At 33.9% G+C, this 19,039-nt stretch overlaps 1 protein-coding gene across 1 annotated transcript; it reads right to left on the minus strand.

Annotated features, from left to right (window-relative positions):
• Window positions 1–2,194: 2,194 nt before the first annotated feature.
• Window positions 2,195–19,008, minus strand: LOC138318346 (PHD finger protein 10-like). The gene is made up of 14 exons (XM_069260633.1): window positions 18,882–19,008; window positions 16,525–17,648; window positions 16,030–16,157; window positions 15,371–15,454; window positions 9,802–9,869; window positions 9,247–9,315; window positions 6,508–6,636; window positions 6,165–6,274; window positions 5,712–5,841; window positions 5,193–5,306; window positions 4,754–4,841; window positions 4,043–4,155; window positions 3,521–3,666; window positions 2,195–3,084 (listed from the first exon to the last, which is right to left on the minus strand). Exons 1-14 carry the CDS (start codon window positions 18,966–18,968, stop codon window positions 3,033–3,035), a joined length of 2,442 nt encoding a protein of 813 aa, XP_069116734.1. The 5' UTR covers window positions 18,969–19,008; the 3' UTR covers window positions 2,195–3,032.
• Between the last annotated feature and the right edge of the window lie 31 nt (window positions 19,009–19,039).

Raw genomic sequence — 19,039 nt, forward strand, 5'->3', positions numbered from 1 at the left:
TGTCTCCTTGTAAAAGTAGAACTGTTGACCATGGAAAGGTTGTGTTGTGTCTCTTTGTAATAGAGGAACTGTTGACCGTGGAAAGGTTGTGTTGTGTCTCCTTGTAATAGAGGAACTGTTGACCATGGTAAGGTTGTGTTGTGTCTCCTTGTAAAAGAAGAACTGTTGACCATGGAAAGGTTGTGTTGTGTCTTCTTGTAATAGAGGAACTTTTGACCATGGAAAGGTTTTGTTGTGTCACCTTGTAAAAGAGGAACTGCTGCCCATAATGTTATCTCACAGAACAGCACATCGTAAGGTTTACAATGAATTCTGTACACTAACGAATATCAACATAACACTGTTTCCCTCATAGTGATGTTAGTTGGTTAGTAAAATAGTCTTCACAATCTCCATCTCTGAATCCTTCGTTAGTGACAAATTGGCCACTACTTATAAACATAATCCACCCATCCATGTACAGCCGAATAAATTATAATATACTGGTAGCCCTTGAAACTAAATATAAGTCATTTAAACTATTCAAATATTTTGCCCTTGTGTCTTGAAATATTGCTCATTACTGCATACTTCCAACCTCTCACAAAGGAAAAGTGTGGCCAATAAATGTCTTGCTACCACAGTTGACTCCACAATAAGCCCATGTCATGGCCAATCAGGATTACTTGACCATGAAAGGGGCTGGATCCCCCATTCATGGCCAATCAGGATTATTATATGACCAAGAAAGGGGCTGGACATGTTTGCAGTCAACCTAACAAATGTTGTAAGAGAGGGGAGATAATCATTACTCACCTTGTTCTAATGATTAGATTAATCAATATACCAAAAAACCAATGCTAACAAGATTTTTAAAAATATAATACAATAAGAAAATCACATCTATTTAAATGTACATCTAAATCTTCTTTAATAATTATTTCAATTAATTATTATATGATCGCAACTTTGTATCAAAAGGAAAAGTTTTAACTCCTCATGAACCTTTACATCAACAAATGATACATTGATATTACTATATATGCATTTTATCAATGTACAGCATGGATGGAATTAATTTTTAATAAAATTTACTTACATTTAAAGTTTTCATCAATTTCCTTTTTCATTTACTTATTTTTCTTGCAATGACTGAACATAGCTTGATAATAATCCAATTGTTTTATACTGTGCATATTTCCTAAAGCCTTTTTGATGCAGCATTTTACAGAATCAAAGTTTTTATCTCTACACATGGCAAAACTCCTTGTGCTCCTTACGATGGACAATGAAAATCTGATGTATTAACATTGAGCAAAGAACCTATAATACTGAAAAGTGCTCACAAGCATATTATGTACATAGGTAAATCAAAACAGAGAACAATGGGAGATTGGGGTATGGGGATGGAAAGGTGTGTATTTTTTCAATCAGCCTGTCTTTTTGTTCGAGATTAAGAAGCATGCAGTAAGTCAGTTATTGCATGATTTCTCGCCACTCAGGACTTATTACCCCCTCTCTTCGCTCAGGAGTAATAAATCCCTTATTACTCGAAAGCCATGCAATAACCTTTACTTACTACATATCATTGACTTCGAATCAACATCAAGCAGGATCAAGAACAATCTAATGATAGCTCATTATTTAGATATGCGATACGAGTAATATTAGGTTTTTGGGTGACTTGGCTATTAAAATTTTTACCAATGTGACTAAATATTAAGGTTAAGATTATCTATATTCCAAATTTTGACAAAACCAATACCATGCCTCTGTTTATCTTGATTCTTATGCAATATTGGATTTTATAGATTTTCACAGATGTCACTCTGTGCCCTGAATGATTTTCAAACTAATTTGTTAGAAATTAATTTTGTTATCCTTTAAACACTAATATCTACCAAAATTAGGTCTTTAAGCTTCTTGTAAAATTGATGAATATGCAAAAACAGTATTTATTGAAAAACGTCTTTCATTCAAACAAACTTGTTAGCAATTCACCCCAACACGCAATAGGTTTCTGCTACCCTCTATATGATTGAGAAGGCGTACAAAAATTACATATGTAGGTTATTCATTTCAGCAAACTTTGAAGTTATTTGCCCCTGAATATTATACTCCTCCAATATCATAGGCTTACAGTTATTGATAAGCAACTGGAGAAAGACCACAAATATACTAATTGTCCGAAGCCATTTTTGATGAAAAAAAAAAGTTTAAATATTTTCACAATTTTATTATAATTAATTTTCATTACATTCCTTTTGATGACATATGTGTATACATATGAACATACATAAATATGTGAACACAAAATATTTCATCTCCATCACAAAGGCTCATATATAATTTGAAAAAAAAACCTGATGAAAATCTGCTATAACAATATCTAATAGTATGACTATCGATAGGAAACATTTGTTGAGTCCTTTTAACATTATACTCCTGGATATAGACAGACTTTATTGTTTGCAGTACTTACTGAGTCAACATTTCACACAGGCACATTTAACAACGTACGCACAACATTACAAACAAGATCTTTATATACATATCAATAATGTATTCATCTCTGAAGCACTCATACCATCATTATATAATAAAAGCATACCAATGAGCTATGGAGTTGGTAGAACAGAGCCCAGTGTCATGAACATTTCTTAACTTTAAGGAATTTCTTAACTTAAAATTCTCCAAATGTAAAGGAATGCATTACAGAAGTTAAGGAAAAGTCTTAAATTAAGGAGCATTCCTTAAAATCCATAATGATCTCTTTATATGAAAAATTTCAAGTTAAGGGATTTCTTAAAATCAAGGAATATTCATGACATTGGGCCCTGCACTTTAGATGCTACATTAAAGCAGAAATGTAATCTGATGATATCCTTATCATAGCCATAACCATGTTTATTTTTACTGCAGGTATAGAAATGTCCACAAGCGAGTCTGAACAGCCATGGATATCAGTTCTCCCAGTGAATGTTTCTTGGTAAAGGCCAGTAATAAGAGAACATGTGTTGGCCTCACTACACACAATAGCCTTAGACTCCCGTTCATCCTTCCTTAGCAGGTGTGTTGTTATTTCCTCTCCTTCGACCTCGGCCCCTGGTAAAATAAACAACACAATAACATGTATATTAATCTGACTTAATATTGTGTATTTATATGAAAAAGTCCAAGTACAGTAAACCCTGCCTTAGGGACCACCTCTGTAAAGCAACCAACTGCTTACTCAGGGGTCCAAAATGACCAGCTTCAACACAATTTAGTCCGAGTAAAAAGATTACTTGGCATTAAGACTATTTCTCTGTCCATTGAGTGGTCTTTATGGACATACTGTACATACTGTAACAGTGTAACTCAACCGACCCCTGTAACAATACATTTCTATTCTAGATAATCAGTAACAAATTAAGTGACTAAAATTTGAACAAATATTTGAAATTTTGACAAGTGTTTTTAAACTTGAAACTCAATAAAAAAAAAAGAATTTTTTAAGAATAAGATTTTAATTTAAGTTAACTTATATAATGACACTGACCTGATCTTGGAGGAGGATTTAGGTGTCCGGGGAGTATCGGGTGATTTACAGCTACGGCACTTCCACTGTCCATTAGGGATAGACCGGAGTCCGACACAGAAAGTGTGGTAACCACGGTCACAACGGTCACAGAATATCATCTTATCCTGTTAACACAATAATAACACATTTTATTTCATATCACTGAAAGACGAGCCAGGTGTTGGTGGTGGACTGGAATAAAGCAAGTCATTGAGGGGGAAAACACCAACGTACACAATGGTAACTAGCTGATATGCCTTGAATTTGTAACCCAGAACAGGAGGGGAGAGTGGAGGAATGCCAGTAATGTTAACAACTTGGCCAACATGGCTCCTCAATTTCAACTTTACAAGTAAAATTGTTCATACAATAAATATATTGTATCTGAAATATTGTTCTTTAGGTTGAAAACTATATATGTTAAATATGTTGAGAAATACTGGATTTTATTTGAGATATTTTGTTGACTTCACGCTTTCATGTCTTGCATGTCTAACTTACCTCATCATACGGATCCATGCACTCCACACAAGTTTTACATTCCATACACTGCCAGGGGTAGGTTTTGATTACTGTCACCATCTCCACCGTCAGATCCAGACATGTAGGATGGCCTGTAGTAAAGGAAGTTAGTCATGAGGAAAAAGATTTACAAGTTCTCATTCCAGCATTCTTTTAATACACAAAGACAGATGTTAGTTTGTTGTTTGATTGGGTTCGTCCTATCAACAGCTAAGGTCACTTAAGGACGGCTTCACCCAGCATGCAGTGTGTTGTGTGTATGTATGTATGTTTTGGGAGGCTGTGGTATATACTGTAAATGTACTTATTTTAGCGGTAGTTTTATTTCAGCATGTTTCACACTGTTTTTGAAGTGCTAATTTATGTATAGTGCTTATATATTTTATAAAAGGCTGTTTTCGGTATTGAACAATCGAAATTACGCTAATTCATAACCGTGTTAATAAATAATTATTTACAGTTTTTTGCATTTACGATAAATTTGACTGCCCTAAAATGAGTACATTTACAGTATTTAGGTTATATCTCCTTGTAAGAGTGAAAACTCTTGTCCATCAACACATGTACAATTACTTTAAACATATGGTATGTCCACTATGTTATGGCAATGTAATTACAGAGAAGGCCCAGGGATGAAGTGGAGACAGCCATGGTGTAATGATGGTAGAGGTTAAGTGACAGTCTACTTACCAAACTTTTTGCATTCTGAACACTGAACCATGTCCTCATCTGTCTCTCCTTTTTTCTCACACATACGACACAAAAGGTCATCCTCCATCTAAAGAGACAACAACAGTTATTAATACATATTTAAATATCACATGCATGATTTTACACTACTAAGTGGTCATTCCGGATTTCCAGTCTACCTAATCTCTCAGTAAAACATTTTTCCTGCCAGCTTCTTTTTAAAGCCACCTAACATGAAAAGAAAGTTTACAGATTTTTAATGCGTAAATATCCAAAAGTGGACATGGAAAGGAATATTCTAATAAATTTTCTGAATTCTGCAAATTATATTCAAGTCAAGTATGACTAAAATGTTCTAAATTGCTGCATCCACAAAACTATAAATATCTAAATTCTACATGAGAAAAAAACTTGAAATATTCTTAATGACACCACTGACCTTCTCAGTTTTAGCGACTTCCTCCACCATCTGGCCGCTGTCCTGTCCACTGCTGTCGTCGGAATCTCCACTACTACTGTCATCATCACTGTCTGAGTCTGATCCACCACCAGCCTGGAACAAAACATCAATGAAAATCTAACCCATGTGAACAAAGTGCAATGTACACACAGTAGATATTAAATAAGTTCTCTGGAAACTCTAGATTGAGAACATCAGCAAACTGTAGACACTCCGGGAGAATGGCAGTAAAGTCTTAAAATCTGCAAAATCTCAATAAAGAAACTATGAATTCCTACTAAAGAGACCTACAATATTGTTCTTAGGTACGTAAATGAATTTCTGAAAATTTTGCAGATGTTTAGAAATCAAGGGGTTCAGTAAATATGCAAATATAGTGAAAATACTGCTATACAGTATTCCTTTTTATTTACCACAAATTGCTGACATTGAGTATTTACCTTGACATAACACTGAATGCTGACCTTGACTAACAATATATATTGACCTTGACCTTACCTCAGCATCCTCCTCAGACGCATCCTCAGATAAGACCTCCTGGGGGTTGGCCAGACTGTTACCCAGCTGTTTAGGAGGGTTAAACAGGGCTGTGTTCAGAGGTAGGTACTTGAGCTCCTCTGAGGAATGACTAACAAAAGAAAATAAATTGTACTAACAGTGTTCAAACATACAGCATTGTATACTCATCTTCTTATTTATTTATATTAAACATTTAATTCCTAAATAATGATGACATCTGGTTCTCTACTATGAAAAATAGTTACAGTACTTTCCCAGTAGTTTTGGATACATCAATGTTAGTCTTGTTGATTTAATGTGCTTTGTGCTAAAAACATTTTGCTAATTCACCAATCAGAGACTTTGTGTTTTTCAACATTTATGGGATTAGACTAATAAATAAACAAAGTCTACATTAAGTAGGTGAGCTATATGATATTCTGAGTGCCTTACTTTTTATAATAGTCCTGGTACTGGCCTGGTATCAGTGTGACAGGATAGGGACTGGGCACAGTCAGGTCAGAGGGCAGGGCTTTATAACGTCCAGCAGGATAATGGACATTCTGAAATAAACATTATATTGACAACAGATGTTATTGGTGTCAATAGGTCGATGAGTATACCATGAAATATTTAGTCTCATCATTCTGGCAATACATGTACAGTCAAACCTGCTATAAATGACACCTCTATCAATAGCACTTGTCTATAAAGGACACCTGGTTGTAAGGACATTTTTGATATGTTTGTGTTCCATATAGACAGGTTTGACTTATTCTGATAACTAAATACGTACAAAAGTTTGAAGATCAAAATAAGCTCTGCGCTCCTCCTTCCTCTCCCGCAGAAAGATTGTGTTCCATTCTGATGCAGACTTCATGGCCTTCTTTATATACTCTGTCATTTTGCTCTTCTCCAACTTGGGCTGGAATAAACACCCATACATTACAAATTATCCACTTTGATATTACACATATATAGATTAAGGTTTTAAGTACAGAACATTGAAAACTTCCTGGATACTCTAAAATCTAAAAGGGTAACAATGAAGTTGCTGCAATATCAAATATGCATATTCATACTTTTTCTTTATTCAAAATGTATTAAAAATAGAACTAAGCTACCTGTCCATAGGAACGTAAGTCATCATGTTTAGTGTACAATGTACACCATCAGGTATTATTTAGTTTTAAATTGGACCATGACATTCAATTTATTTGTAACATACATCCCTTCATATGCGAGTTTTATAAGTCCATTTTCAAAAGTTGCATTATTATCTAACACATTTAATCCTGGTTTAAACTTGAAAAGATATATATTTTTTACGGATCTAAGCCTGTTACAAATATAATACAGCTGTAAAAAGATATTCCACGACGGTTCTATGAACTTAGGAAATTTAACAAGATGCCCATAGGGTCTGTATGGATCACCTCGTTTGCAATGACAAGAAATGTTCTGAATAAAGGTTCACTGTTTATTTCCTCAATGATCTGAAAGATTTACCTTTAATTTCCCTATTAGGCCCAACTCTCCTACTCCAGGGGGTCGAAGCCAAGATTTATATAAAACTGGCTAAATTTGAATACAATGATTAATGACCAGTAGCAATTTAAAGGATTTACTTGTCTACACCTATTGAGCTCCACCCCTTCTGCTCCTAGGGGGCTAGAGCAAAATTTATCCAAACTCTGTCCCTCTTCTCCAAAGAATATTTCTGGCCAACTTTGGTTACAATCTATGCAGAACTCTATGACTAGTTGCAATTAAAGGAAATGTTGACAGAGGCGACAGACAGACAGACGCTGCGTCATGACAGGAGCTCACCAGCCCTTTGGGCCGTGTGAGCTAATAAACTAAAAAAATATCAAAATACAAAAAACAATTGTCACTATATTGTTATAATGATATGTATGGACAACAAGCTGATATTGTACATGCATTGATGATCTCACCACTTCATAGTCTTTATGCTTCTCCTTGATGGTCTGTCTCTCCCGCTCGTGTAACACTGCTGCATACTCCTGCAGATTTATAATAATAGTCGTACAGTCAGCAGGAGATCAATAAAAGAAATTGTAACAACAACACAAAACATGTGTTTTAATTAGCGCAAACACAAGAAATGTTTCAAATTTAATCTACATTACCTTTTAATCAAGTAAAGCAAACACATATATAGGCAGTGAGTCGGGAATGGGCCGTAACATATAAACTTTCTTGCTTGAGAATAATGATTTCATTGTTTGATACCGTAGTTTGATTTGTGACAGCTGATTGGTTTCTTTACATACACATCAGTTTCATTTGATTGGTTGGTGATGGACATTCATTCAAGCAGGCTTTTTCAACTCAATATCATGGCACTTACAGGCTTTTGGTTATGCAGAAAATGTAATGTTACGACTCTGAATATAAAAGTCCTTCAGTAGAATTAACTTAAAATCCGTCACCTCAGCATGCTACCTGCCTAACATCATTCTCGTCTATGTAACCACATTGTACTTACAGCATATTTGTCAGGATAGTCTTTGTGCATCAAGTCATACACCTCATCACTTCTTATGGCTGTTAATCCTGCAACAGATCGTGAAGTAAAATATGAAGCCAAAATTAAATTGATATTTCATTTATATAGTAGGAATAAATAGAGCACTAAAACCTTTCAATATGATTAACATAAGTAGGAAATTTGTTAAACAATTAAGACAAAACATTACACCTGGACCCCTCACCTGTCTCCTCATTAACTTGTCAGTAATCTAGAGCAGCATCAACACACCAGGGACATGTGATCTTACTGAGATTAATCACATCGTGATTTGGTACTGAATCCTGTTACACTAAATCAATACATCATTTACACATTATGTAATCAGGAACTAACCAGGAGATCTAGGAAATGTTCATAACAACATGAACAGGAGGAAAACAACATAACAATTTATTGTTTAAAAAAGAGAAAACTAGAAAGAAAGAAATCTGCTTGCTGTCACATATCAAAATGGGATATAACATGAGAGAAAACTGATAATGGTCATGGACAACACTATATACCCTTCCACTTAATGGCAGATCTAGGGGAATTATAATAACTTAAAGGATAATTCAGTCTAAGAGTACATTAAAATTTGCACATATTTCTGAAACAAACCATTTCTAATAGAAACAAGGACATAGTCATTCAGATCCCCCGCCAATGGAGATATTAAAGCTGAAGTAAGTTTGATTGTGGAGACTTACTTAGTGTGCAAAATTTATCCAAACTCTGTCCCTCTTCTCCAAAGAATATTTCTGGCCAACTTTGGTTACAATCTATGCAGAACTCTATGACTAGTTGCAATTAAAGGAAATGTTGACAGAGGCGACAGACAGACAGACGCTGCGTCATGACAGGAGCTCACCAGCCCTTTGGGCCGTGTGAGCTAATAAACTAAAAAAATATCAAAATACAAAAAACAATTGTCACTATATTGTTATAATGATATGTATGGACAACAAGCTGATATTGTACATGCATTGATGATCTCACCACTTCATAGTCTTTATGCTTCTCCTTGATGGTCTGTCTCTCCCGCTCGTGTAACACTGCTGCATACTCCTGCAGATTTATAATAATAGTCGTACAGTCAGCAGGAGCATCAATAAAAGAAATTGTAACAACAACACAAAACATGTGTTTTAATTAGCGCAAACACAAGAAATGTTTCAAATTTAATCTACATTACCTTTTAATCAAGTAAAGCAAACACATATATAGGCAGTGAGTCGGGAATGGGCCGTAACATATAAACTTTCTTGCTTGAGAATAATGATTTCATTGTTTGATACCGTAGTTTGATTTGTGACAGCTGATTGGTTTCTTTACATACACATCAGTTTCATTTGATTGGTTGGTGATGGACATTCATTCAAGCAGGCTTTTTCAACTCAATATCATGGCACTTACAGGCTTTTGGTTATGCAGAAAATGTAATGTTACGACTCTGAATATAAAAGTCCTTTAGTAGAATTAACTTAAAATCCGTCACCTCAGCATGCTACCTGCCTAACATCATTCTCGTCTATGTAACCACATTGTACTTACAGCATATTTGTCAGGATAGTCTTTGTGCATCAAGTCATACACCTCATCACTTCTTATGGCTGTTAATCCTGCAACAGATCGTGAAGTAAAATATGAAGCCAAAATTAAATTGATATTTCATTTATATAGTAGGAATAAATAGAGCACTAAAACCTTTCAATATGATTAACATAAGTAGGAAATTTGTTAAACAATTAAGACAAAACATTACACCTGGACCCCTCACCTGTCTCCTCATTAACTTGTCAGTAATCTAGAGCAGCATCAACACACCAGGGACATGTAATCTTACTGAGATTAATCACACCGTGATTTGGTACTGAATCCTGTTACACTAAATCAATACATCATTTACACATTATGTAATCAGGAACTAACCAGGAGATCTAGGAAATGTTCATAACAACATGAACAGGAGGAAAACAACATAACAATTTATTGTTTAAAAAAGAGAAAACTAGAAAGAAAGAAATCTGCTTGCTGTCACATATCAAAATGGGATATAACATGAGAGAAAACTGATAATGGTCATGGACAACACTATATACCCTTCCACTTAATGGCAGATCTAGGGGAATTATAATAACTTAAAGGATAATTCAGTCTAAGAGTACATTAAAATTTGCACATATTTCTGAAACAAACCATTTCTAATAGAAACAAGGACATAGTCATTCAGATCCCCCGCCAATGGAGATATTAAAGCTGAAGTAAGTTTGATTGTGGAGACTTATGTGTATGAAAAAACCCAGGAAAAAGGAAGTTGAGCTAAAGAAAGATGGAGTATAATTCAAGTAGAGCGGGGCTGCAATTGTTGAATCAGGTTACAGCCTTGACATTTATATTAGACTATATACACAAAGATGGGAGGAGTTTTTCAAAGAAACATTTACCATTTACCATGATATTTTCAGCAATGTTTCCATGGTAACGGAAAAAGTGTAAAAAATGAAAACCTAAAAATAGCAAAAGGCACTACTAGACCAAAGAATAATGTGTCTATGAAGTTTCATGGAAATATCTCTGCTGGTTTTAGAGTTGTGCTCCGGAAACGATTCTTACACAAAAATCTGCCATTTTCAGCAATGTTTCCATGGTTACAGAAAAAAGTACAAAAGTGAAAACCTTAAAATAGCAAAAGGCACTACTAGACCATAAGGCTAATGTGTCTATGGAGTTCCGTGCATATATCTCAACCGGTTTTCCAGTTGTGCTGCGGAAACGAACCTGGTACAAAAATATGATGTTTTCAGCAATGTTTCCATGGTTACGGAAAAAGTGCAAAAAATGAAAACCTAAAAATAGCAAAAGGCACTACTAGACCATAAGACCAATGTGTGTATGAAGTTTTGTGGAAATATCTCTACTGGTTTTAGAGTTATGCTCCGGAAACCATTCGTACGGACGAACAGACAGACGGAAGGACGGACGGACGGACGGAACCCATTTGTATATCCCCCGCCAACTTTGTTGGGCGAGGGATAATTAGATTAGTTGGTTTTAATGTGATATGCCATATTAGAAGCATGTTCTAGTCTAAAAATAATTTCATCATCTCCTCAGTGGTTATGTATTACATTTGTTTAACTTGCATGACTTTGGCTAGGGTATGGGTACAGCGTACATGTTGTACCTGCTTAATAGTATTGATCAACGATTTGGAATTTCAACGGTATCAATCAAAATACTTAACAATGTCGTGGAATTTGTCAATATTTTTTGTTATATGTTTCATAAGGAATGTTGAACAATACATTAATGCCATATACGTAACAGAATTAGCTTCCCTGAATTGTCCCTTTAAGATAACATGTACATGATAATAATTTGTCTTGCCTATCCTGCTTTGCTAGTAATGTTTGCAAGTCCTTTAGAAATATAAACAGGACAAATCCTTCTTCATAACACTGATCTACTGTATAAAAGGATGGTACATGAATGTCTCAGTCTGATTGATTGAGTAAAATTTGCCACAAGTTGACTTTAACATCCATCACAATTCTGAGATGATCACCCCAAAACCTTTTAAAACCTGGCAAAATAGTCCCATCAGTCTAAATCAATGTGTTCTGGTTGATGCAAAGAGTACATTGACCAAGTTTAATGGATGTTAAGTAGACTTTAACGTAAATGTTGACTTTGCAGCTGCTATATATTGGAAAAGTAACACCTTGTTGAAGGCGAGACAAAAACTGTGAATGCTAAAGCATCTGTCAGATAAGGATCTATGTTGTTTTAAAATTCTGCTGTAAAGTAATATTCCCTTTATAGTGACAGCATCTTACACAGTAACAATGACCTTCAAAATGGACCAAGGTCATTCATTTTAACAACCCTTATTCACCCTTCACCAAAATAAGTATGCTTAATACAGAATCAATATTTATTCATATCTCTGTCCAGACTTTAATTAGGTACGCTAATTATACTTTGCTTTTCTGTACAGTATATGTACTTAATTTCCGTTTTCCTGCATTAGCAAGACACAAGTTTACAGATATTTAATATTTGAATATATTGCTCTGTGAAGACAATGGTACATTATAATAATTATGATTTTTTTTATACATTCATTGCATTATTAATTATAACTCTTTACTCTATTACCACACAGCTATCAAGTTACATGTATTGTTTGTAGTACATTCAAGGAAAGATATATTATAACCAGGAGTTACCTGTAATTAAGTATCAATTACTAATTATTTCTATTTGCTATATAACTATTTACCCAGCTACATATGGAGAACAGGTGTAGCAATGTCCGGAACATTTGACCGGAAATTGCCAAAACCAGATATGCTACATGTGTTCTGAGATGACAATAGCCTCAGGTTTAGGATTGGATGTGGTGTTGGGTTACACGGCAGTTTTGACAGTCAAAGCGTCATTTGTAGTGACACCTACAGGCCTACATGTGACAAGTCATCATTATCATCAGCAGGTGTCCAAAAACCCAGGTAACCCTATATATTCCACAGGTAACCCTATACATCAATAACCGTGCCTCTCCTGGAAAACTACAGGTATTGTTTACCTGAGACCAATACCACCAACTTTGATCTCTGTGTTTCTCATTAATGTGAAGTTGATATAATTAACAAATCTATGTTCGTACATTCACATTTTTATTTTCTGTAAATCATTATGTTAATATTTTGAAGTAGTTTAATAGTTAGGAAGAGTGATGTAGAGTTAACAGAAAATGGTTGCATCGTCTTGTTTTTTTGTGGTTTTTTTTTTATAATCATGAAGTATTAATGACAAAGAAAAAAGGAATAAGGAGTATACATGTTCATGATATTGAAATAGGTAAAGTGGGGGAGATATTATTAGGCACATGCATGGCTCCTACCTAATTAAGCTTGATTCTCAGATTGTTTAGGAACAATTAGGTCTGTTCTGTTGTTATGTCAAGACCTTAAATATTCTGGATGTCAATTAAGACTCTCCATTGACTCTCCATAGGTTGTTAAAATGAAGTAGTCATCAGTCACAGCATGATAAAGCCAACAAACAAGCTATTGTAAGTCCTTTTTCACCTCTTCTCTCAATCTCAATATCAAAGGTGTTGAACATAAAACGCTCAATCCCAAAAATGACACCAAAGAGTGTTAGGAACACGAAGCCTATCCATGACTGTAAATGCCAGGATATGAATTACAGGTGTGAAGATTACTGAGTTCATCATACTGTCCTTGCAATAGCTTAATACACTTGTATCATATTATAGATTTCATAAGACATAATCAATATTTACATTTTTGAAATATTGTCTAAGTTATTTAACTGACTTTTTCAATACCATAATTGCATATTGTTTCTTTCCCTGTTTTCCCTTAAATTCCAACTTATGTATACAATGAATATATTTTGGAGTAAGATCAAAATATTAAACTAGAACAATGAATCAAAATAATTCAATTTGATATGTTTATATTCTTAGCATTTTTTTTTTACTTCAATTATTTACAATTGCAAGATCTTTTGAAATACACATGTAAATGAAAAAAATATCACTAAAAAAATAGATATTTTCAATAGAGAAATCTGAAAAAAAAATTGTTGAAAATCAACTGAATAAAAAAAATATGACCATCGTTTTAACAATAATAAGGATTTTCAGGAAAAAAATAAAAATAACAAAATTAATAATAAAATGGAATCCTTAAAAAAAAAACTGACACATCTATCCTATCAATACAATGTCGTCAGTAACTGGACAACTGGACACTGCTAGTTAGTATGGACCAATCAGGAGTCAGCATGGGCTCTATTACTGTCATGATCATTTACTGATTACAATCATCAGTGTATTGACCATCAGTGACCAACACCTGAAAATGACTACCAAATTCCAGCATCACTTCAACTTTGATACACAAGGTAAGAAAAAAATTAGTTTTTATCAAAAAAATTATGTTCCATTTTCTTGTTTTTACTTGAATGGAATCATGACATATAATATACATCTTTTATCAGATTTCAATTGGCTTATGAATCAATACCGTATTTTTTAAAGATTTTTCATGTAATGACTTCCAACACAAAAGCTAGTTAGACATAAAGTTTGTGAATGACAGCCATTTTTCTTTTCTTCCCTTTCATTTTTCAACACTTTCATAATTTATTTTCTTCAACAATTAGCAAATATTGAAAATTTAAAGATTTTTTTTTCTCTCCTCTCTCTCTCTCTCTTTTTGTAATTATATAGATTTTTACATGAACTTTTTTTAATTATTTATTTCTTCCGAGAAATTTAAGAGTAGAGTATTTAAGTGTCGTCTTTTATATATTAATGATCACATGTATTTTAACTTTGTAGATTTTTTCTCCAACTTTTATTACTTAGAACAGTAAACATAATAACTAAATATAACTTTCTATGGTAAATACAAAGAATTTTTTTCCGGGTATTGCAAAGAAATTCAGCAAAGGAAATAAATTCATATATACCATATGTAGAATTTAGAAAAGGTGTCAAAAATTGTCTGTGAGAAGTTTTTTTTTTTTTAAATAATCTGTGAGAAGTTTTTTTTTTTTAAATAATAGAGATAATTTGTTCGATTTCATCAACAAAGGATTAAAAACTCTGTTTCCCAATTTAGCACAACATTTATTCTAAATCTTAAAACAACTACAGATAATAAAGACAAAGTCAACAACAGATTGGTACGATACATCACAAACCACAGGGGTACAAAATCAAATTAATATGTAGAACAAATGGAATCCATCAATCCCAGCATTACAATTTTTGTTAACTTCATTTTTTGAGAATTTTTAAAAAACATACAGCTTGTGACTTTCAAAGTTATTCATATGATTAATGAACTCTTGAAATTATTGTTTCCACCTATATTCACCTGTAATTACCACAATTGCTTTAATACAACATAAATTAAAGTGCAGTAAAAATTTGCAAATTAGGATCAATTAATTTTGATACCTGAAAAACCTTCGTCATAGAAAATTACACAAAAATTTAACTCTGAAATTTAAGACATCAAATTAACTTGCCAATATGTAAAAATATGCAAAAATCAAGACTAACTATATAAGAACTTACCTAAATCACACTGAGTCTCAGTTACGGCTCCTTTCTCACGTAAAAACATTCGCTCGTTCATTTCCACTGGTCTTCTCTGTAATTCTGAAACCAAAATAACAGGATTCATTTCATACATTTTACAGATTTAACAAATTTCATTCAGTAAGTTTTTTGGGCAACAGTGTGTTGAAAGTTGACTCAGAACAGTATTCAGTACTGGTAATTCCTGAATTTTCATTGTATCTGGTATACATTGCATATGCATGGCATTCATCAATTCATTCACAGGGGCACTTTATGTACTTTAGAGAGTCTGATTATTTTCTTGAATTTCAATAAATTTTCAATTAAATCTTAATCTTTTCTGGTTCTTCACTGAAAATATTGCCGTGAATATGGAAACAAAATTAATGATCAATAATATTTAATATATAATTTCTATAAATAAGTTTGGTAGTGCTTTACTAAAAATTACTGCTAAATCATTCATTCATCAGATCATAAAGTGAATAGAGTGATGTCTACTTGACTATACATATGTGACAAATGTGCAAATAGGGGTCCGCTACAGTATTTATAAATCCTAGGATACATATTTGAAACATAGTCGAAATGGAACAATGTAAACCATAATATATTCTAAAAGCCTGCAAAAGATATTTTGTAGGAATTACTACCTGGGTATTTCCTTTTGAACGACTTGACGCCCAGGAACTCACTAATCTGCTCCTGTAACATGTAGTACTCTCCACTCGAGTCCTTCGGCCACTGGTACTCAAATACCTTGGATGCTGGAAATGTGTGGCTACAAACAAATATTCATAAAACCACTTTTTAAGTAATATTAGGTAAAAATGAATTTTAGGAAAACATATCATGTAAAAAATATTAAAAAAGAAATTTAGGAAACCGTATCATATAAATATACCAATTTTAGATTATAGGGTTGTCTTTATTTGGCGATCAAATTAGAAAATGAATTCACTTTATTTATGATTGAATTGTTTGTATTTTTTTCATTCAATTGTATGATGAAATGTATATGCACATTTTGTAAAAAAGTTAAGAAATCATATTGGATTCAATCAGTTCTAACAAATATAGGAAAAGAGTAAGTAGGATATTGCTACATTTATATAAGGGAGACAACCTGTACAAAAATGTAAACTCACTGCTCCATTTCATCACAAACTGCCTCCACGTTAGCACTACTACCAGTGCTGTTCTGGCGAGATCGTTTTGAAGGGGTAGGACCAACAGGAACGGATCCTGGGTCTGCTATACTGGAAGCTGGGGTAGCTGGTCCAGGCGTATCAAACATAGCATTTTCTGACTGTATGGATTCATCATCAACCTCCATTGGGACCTGCAGGGTGTCAGCAGCAGCTATAGCACTTCTAAAGTTTGGACCAGTTTCATTTTCATCATTTTCTTTCTTTGACCCTAGAGAAGAATCAGACACTGAACTGTCCTTATCATCAACAACAGGTGTATCATCTGACCTGCTTTGGTTGCTGTTTGCCTCCAATTTGTTTTGTGAAGCCTTCAATGTCTCTTCTTCAGAGTTGTCAGTTTCATAAGCATGAAGCCTGGATTCTGATACATCTGTCATTTCTTTTTCAGTGTTCGGTTTTTCACTTTGATTTTCTCTTTCATTTGATTTTATCTCTGATGCAAGTTCATTAAATCCGCCCTGTTCTGCCAAAGGATCTTTTGTAGCTGTAGTACTGGTCTGCTCTAATGGTTCTAGCTCAGGCTGAGATTCTGGTGCTTTCTGTGCTGATTTAGCAAAAGAATCATATGGTTGTGTGTTTTCACCTATACAAGCTTCTAATTTATCTGTAACATGACTATCACTTGTGTCCGTTAATTCTTGACATGTTTGTTCACCTTTGCCAATAAATTCAGAACTATCTTGTTTTGTTGTATCTACTGATGGCTTATCAGTTCTGTCCATTACTTCTGCAGTAGACATTGTTCTTTCTATCAATCTAGAATCGTTCCCTTCAGAGTTCTCTAAAATTTCTGCACAAACACTGTCTTCATTTTTTGTTTCCTCTGACCCCTTGGTTGTGTCCAACATTTCTGAATCATATCCCTTCAATTGAGACATGTTTTTGTCTATAATTTGTGAGCTAGGATTCCCTTCATTAAATATCTGTTGTGTATCACTTTGCTCTCCTACATTATCTTCAGCATCTTTGTTCCCATCAGATAAATTTTTACAATCCTCCATCACTTTTGCATCATGTAAAGGTTTTTCTTTGTATGAAGTAGTGGATGAAAGCACTGCACTCTAGAACAGAACAGAAAAAGCAAAGGGTTTACACGGTTATGATGAAATTATTTTTATTAAACTGATTAAAAATGAACTATAGCTGATATATGTACCAATAATTGCAAATTATAATATAGGGAGACTGATTGACACAATTAATTTATGTTTAATAAGAAATTAGCCCGAGAAACTTAACTCTGGCCATGACACCAGAGACCAGACTTAGACATTATGACAGATAGATGTCTGGTGTAGGGACAGAGTGCAGTGCTATTTCAAAAGGTGGAACTCGCCGACACCGTTTGGTCTCCGATTGAGACTGCTTACAAAACATAATCATGGAGGAGCGTCACTGTCTTTCAACAAATGAATTTTCTCATAGCATGCAAATCGCCTCTAATCTCGACGGATTGCTACATTTGGGTAGATTAATCATTCATTTGTCGAAAAGACCAAGGTATGTTGGCTTCTCGGAGGTCAGTCTTAATTTGGAGATGACCTGGCGAGTTCCAGCTTTTGATATAGAACTGCGCTGTGACCCTACACCAAACATCTATCTGTCATAATGTCCAAGTCTGGTGTCAGGGCCAGAGTATATCGGGCTAATAAGAAATGTTAACAAACATTTTTGTTTCTACACTTGAGGTCCATCTAAATGTAGTATATATACCCCATTAACACCTTGATACTGATACTGACTGGCGACCAATTCTCTTCAACTTGGTGATTTAGTACACATTCGCCATTACATTTTATTTGTGTGATAAGATATAAATTAGTATTTTCATTCATTTTTTTATATTTGCCTAGTAGCGTTTTTCGTCAGTAGATGGTTTTTTACGTAAATTCCCAAATATGTGATGGCGATGATTGGTCGTCAACCAGTAGAGATTTGTTTTATATGTTACATCTACTATCAAAAGCGATGGTTGACAATTTCCAAACAAGGGTAAATGGCGACTGAATTTTGATTCCGCTGACAGCATAAACAGGCTTTTATTTAAAGCTTCTTATGAATTCATCTCTATGTTTTGAACAAAATACGTTTAAGAAGCTAGGCCTGTCGCTGCAAAATAATACATTTTCAAATAAAACATTCATGCACCATACTTCCAATTTCCAGACGCGTCTCCCATACAAAATGCGAACAAAGAAATGTCGATTGTTTGCCAAATTCATACATAAACATCGCTTCGGGGTTTAGTTTGAATTGTTGTGAATACATTCTACATATGAAAAATTGTATAGTACCTCTGTTTTTGATATATGGTCACTCCTTTCGCTAATGATATCATTTTCTTTGTCGTTTTCGATTTTGCCGGTTTCAGTGTCGGCCATTGTTGCGAAAATTGATGTTTTCAACACAAAAGAGTTCCAAAAATAGCGTTTTATTAAATATTTTCTTTGCA

The sequence above is a fragment of the Argopecten irradians genome, chromosome 3, assembly GCF_041381155.1.
Source record: "Argopecten irradians isolate NY chromosome 3, Ai_NY, whole genome shotgun sequence".
Lineage (NCBI taxonomy): Eukaryota > Metazoa > Mollusca > Bivalvia > Pectinida > Pectinidae > Argopecten > Argopecten irradians.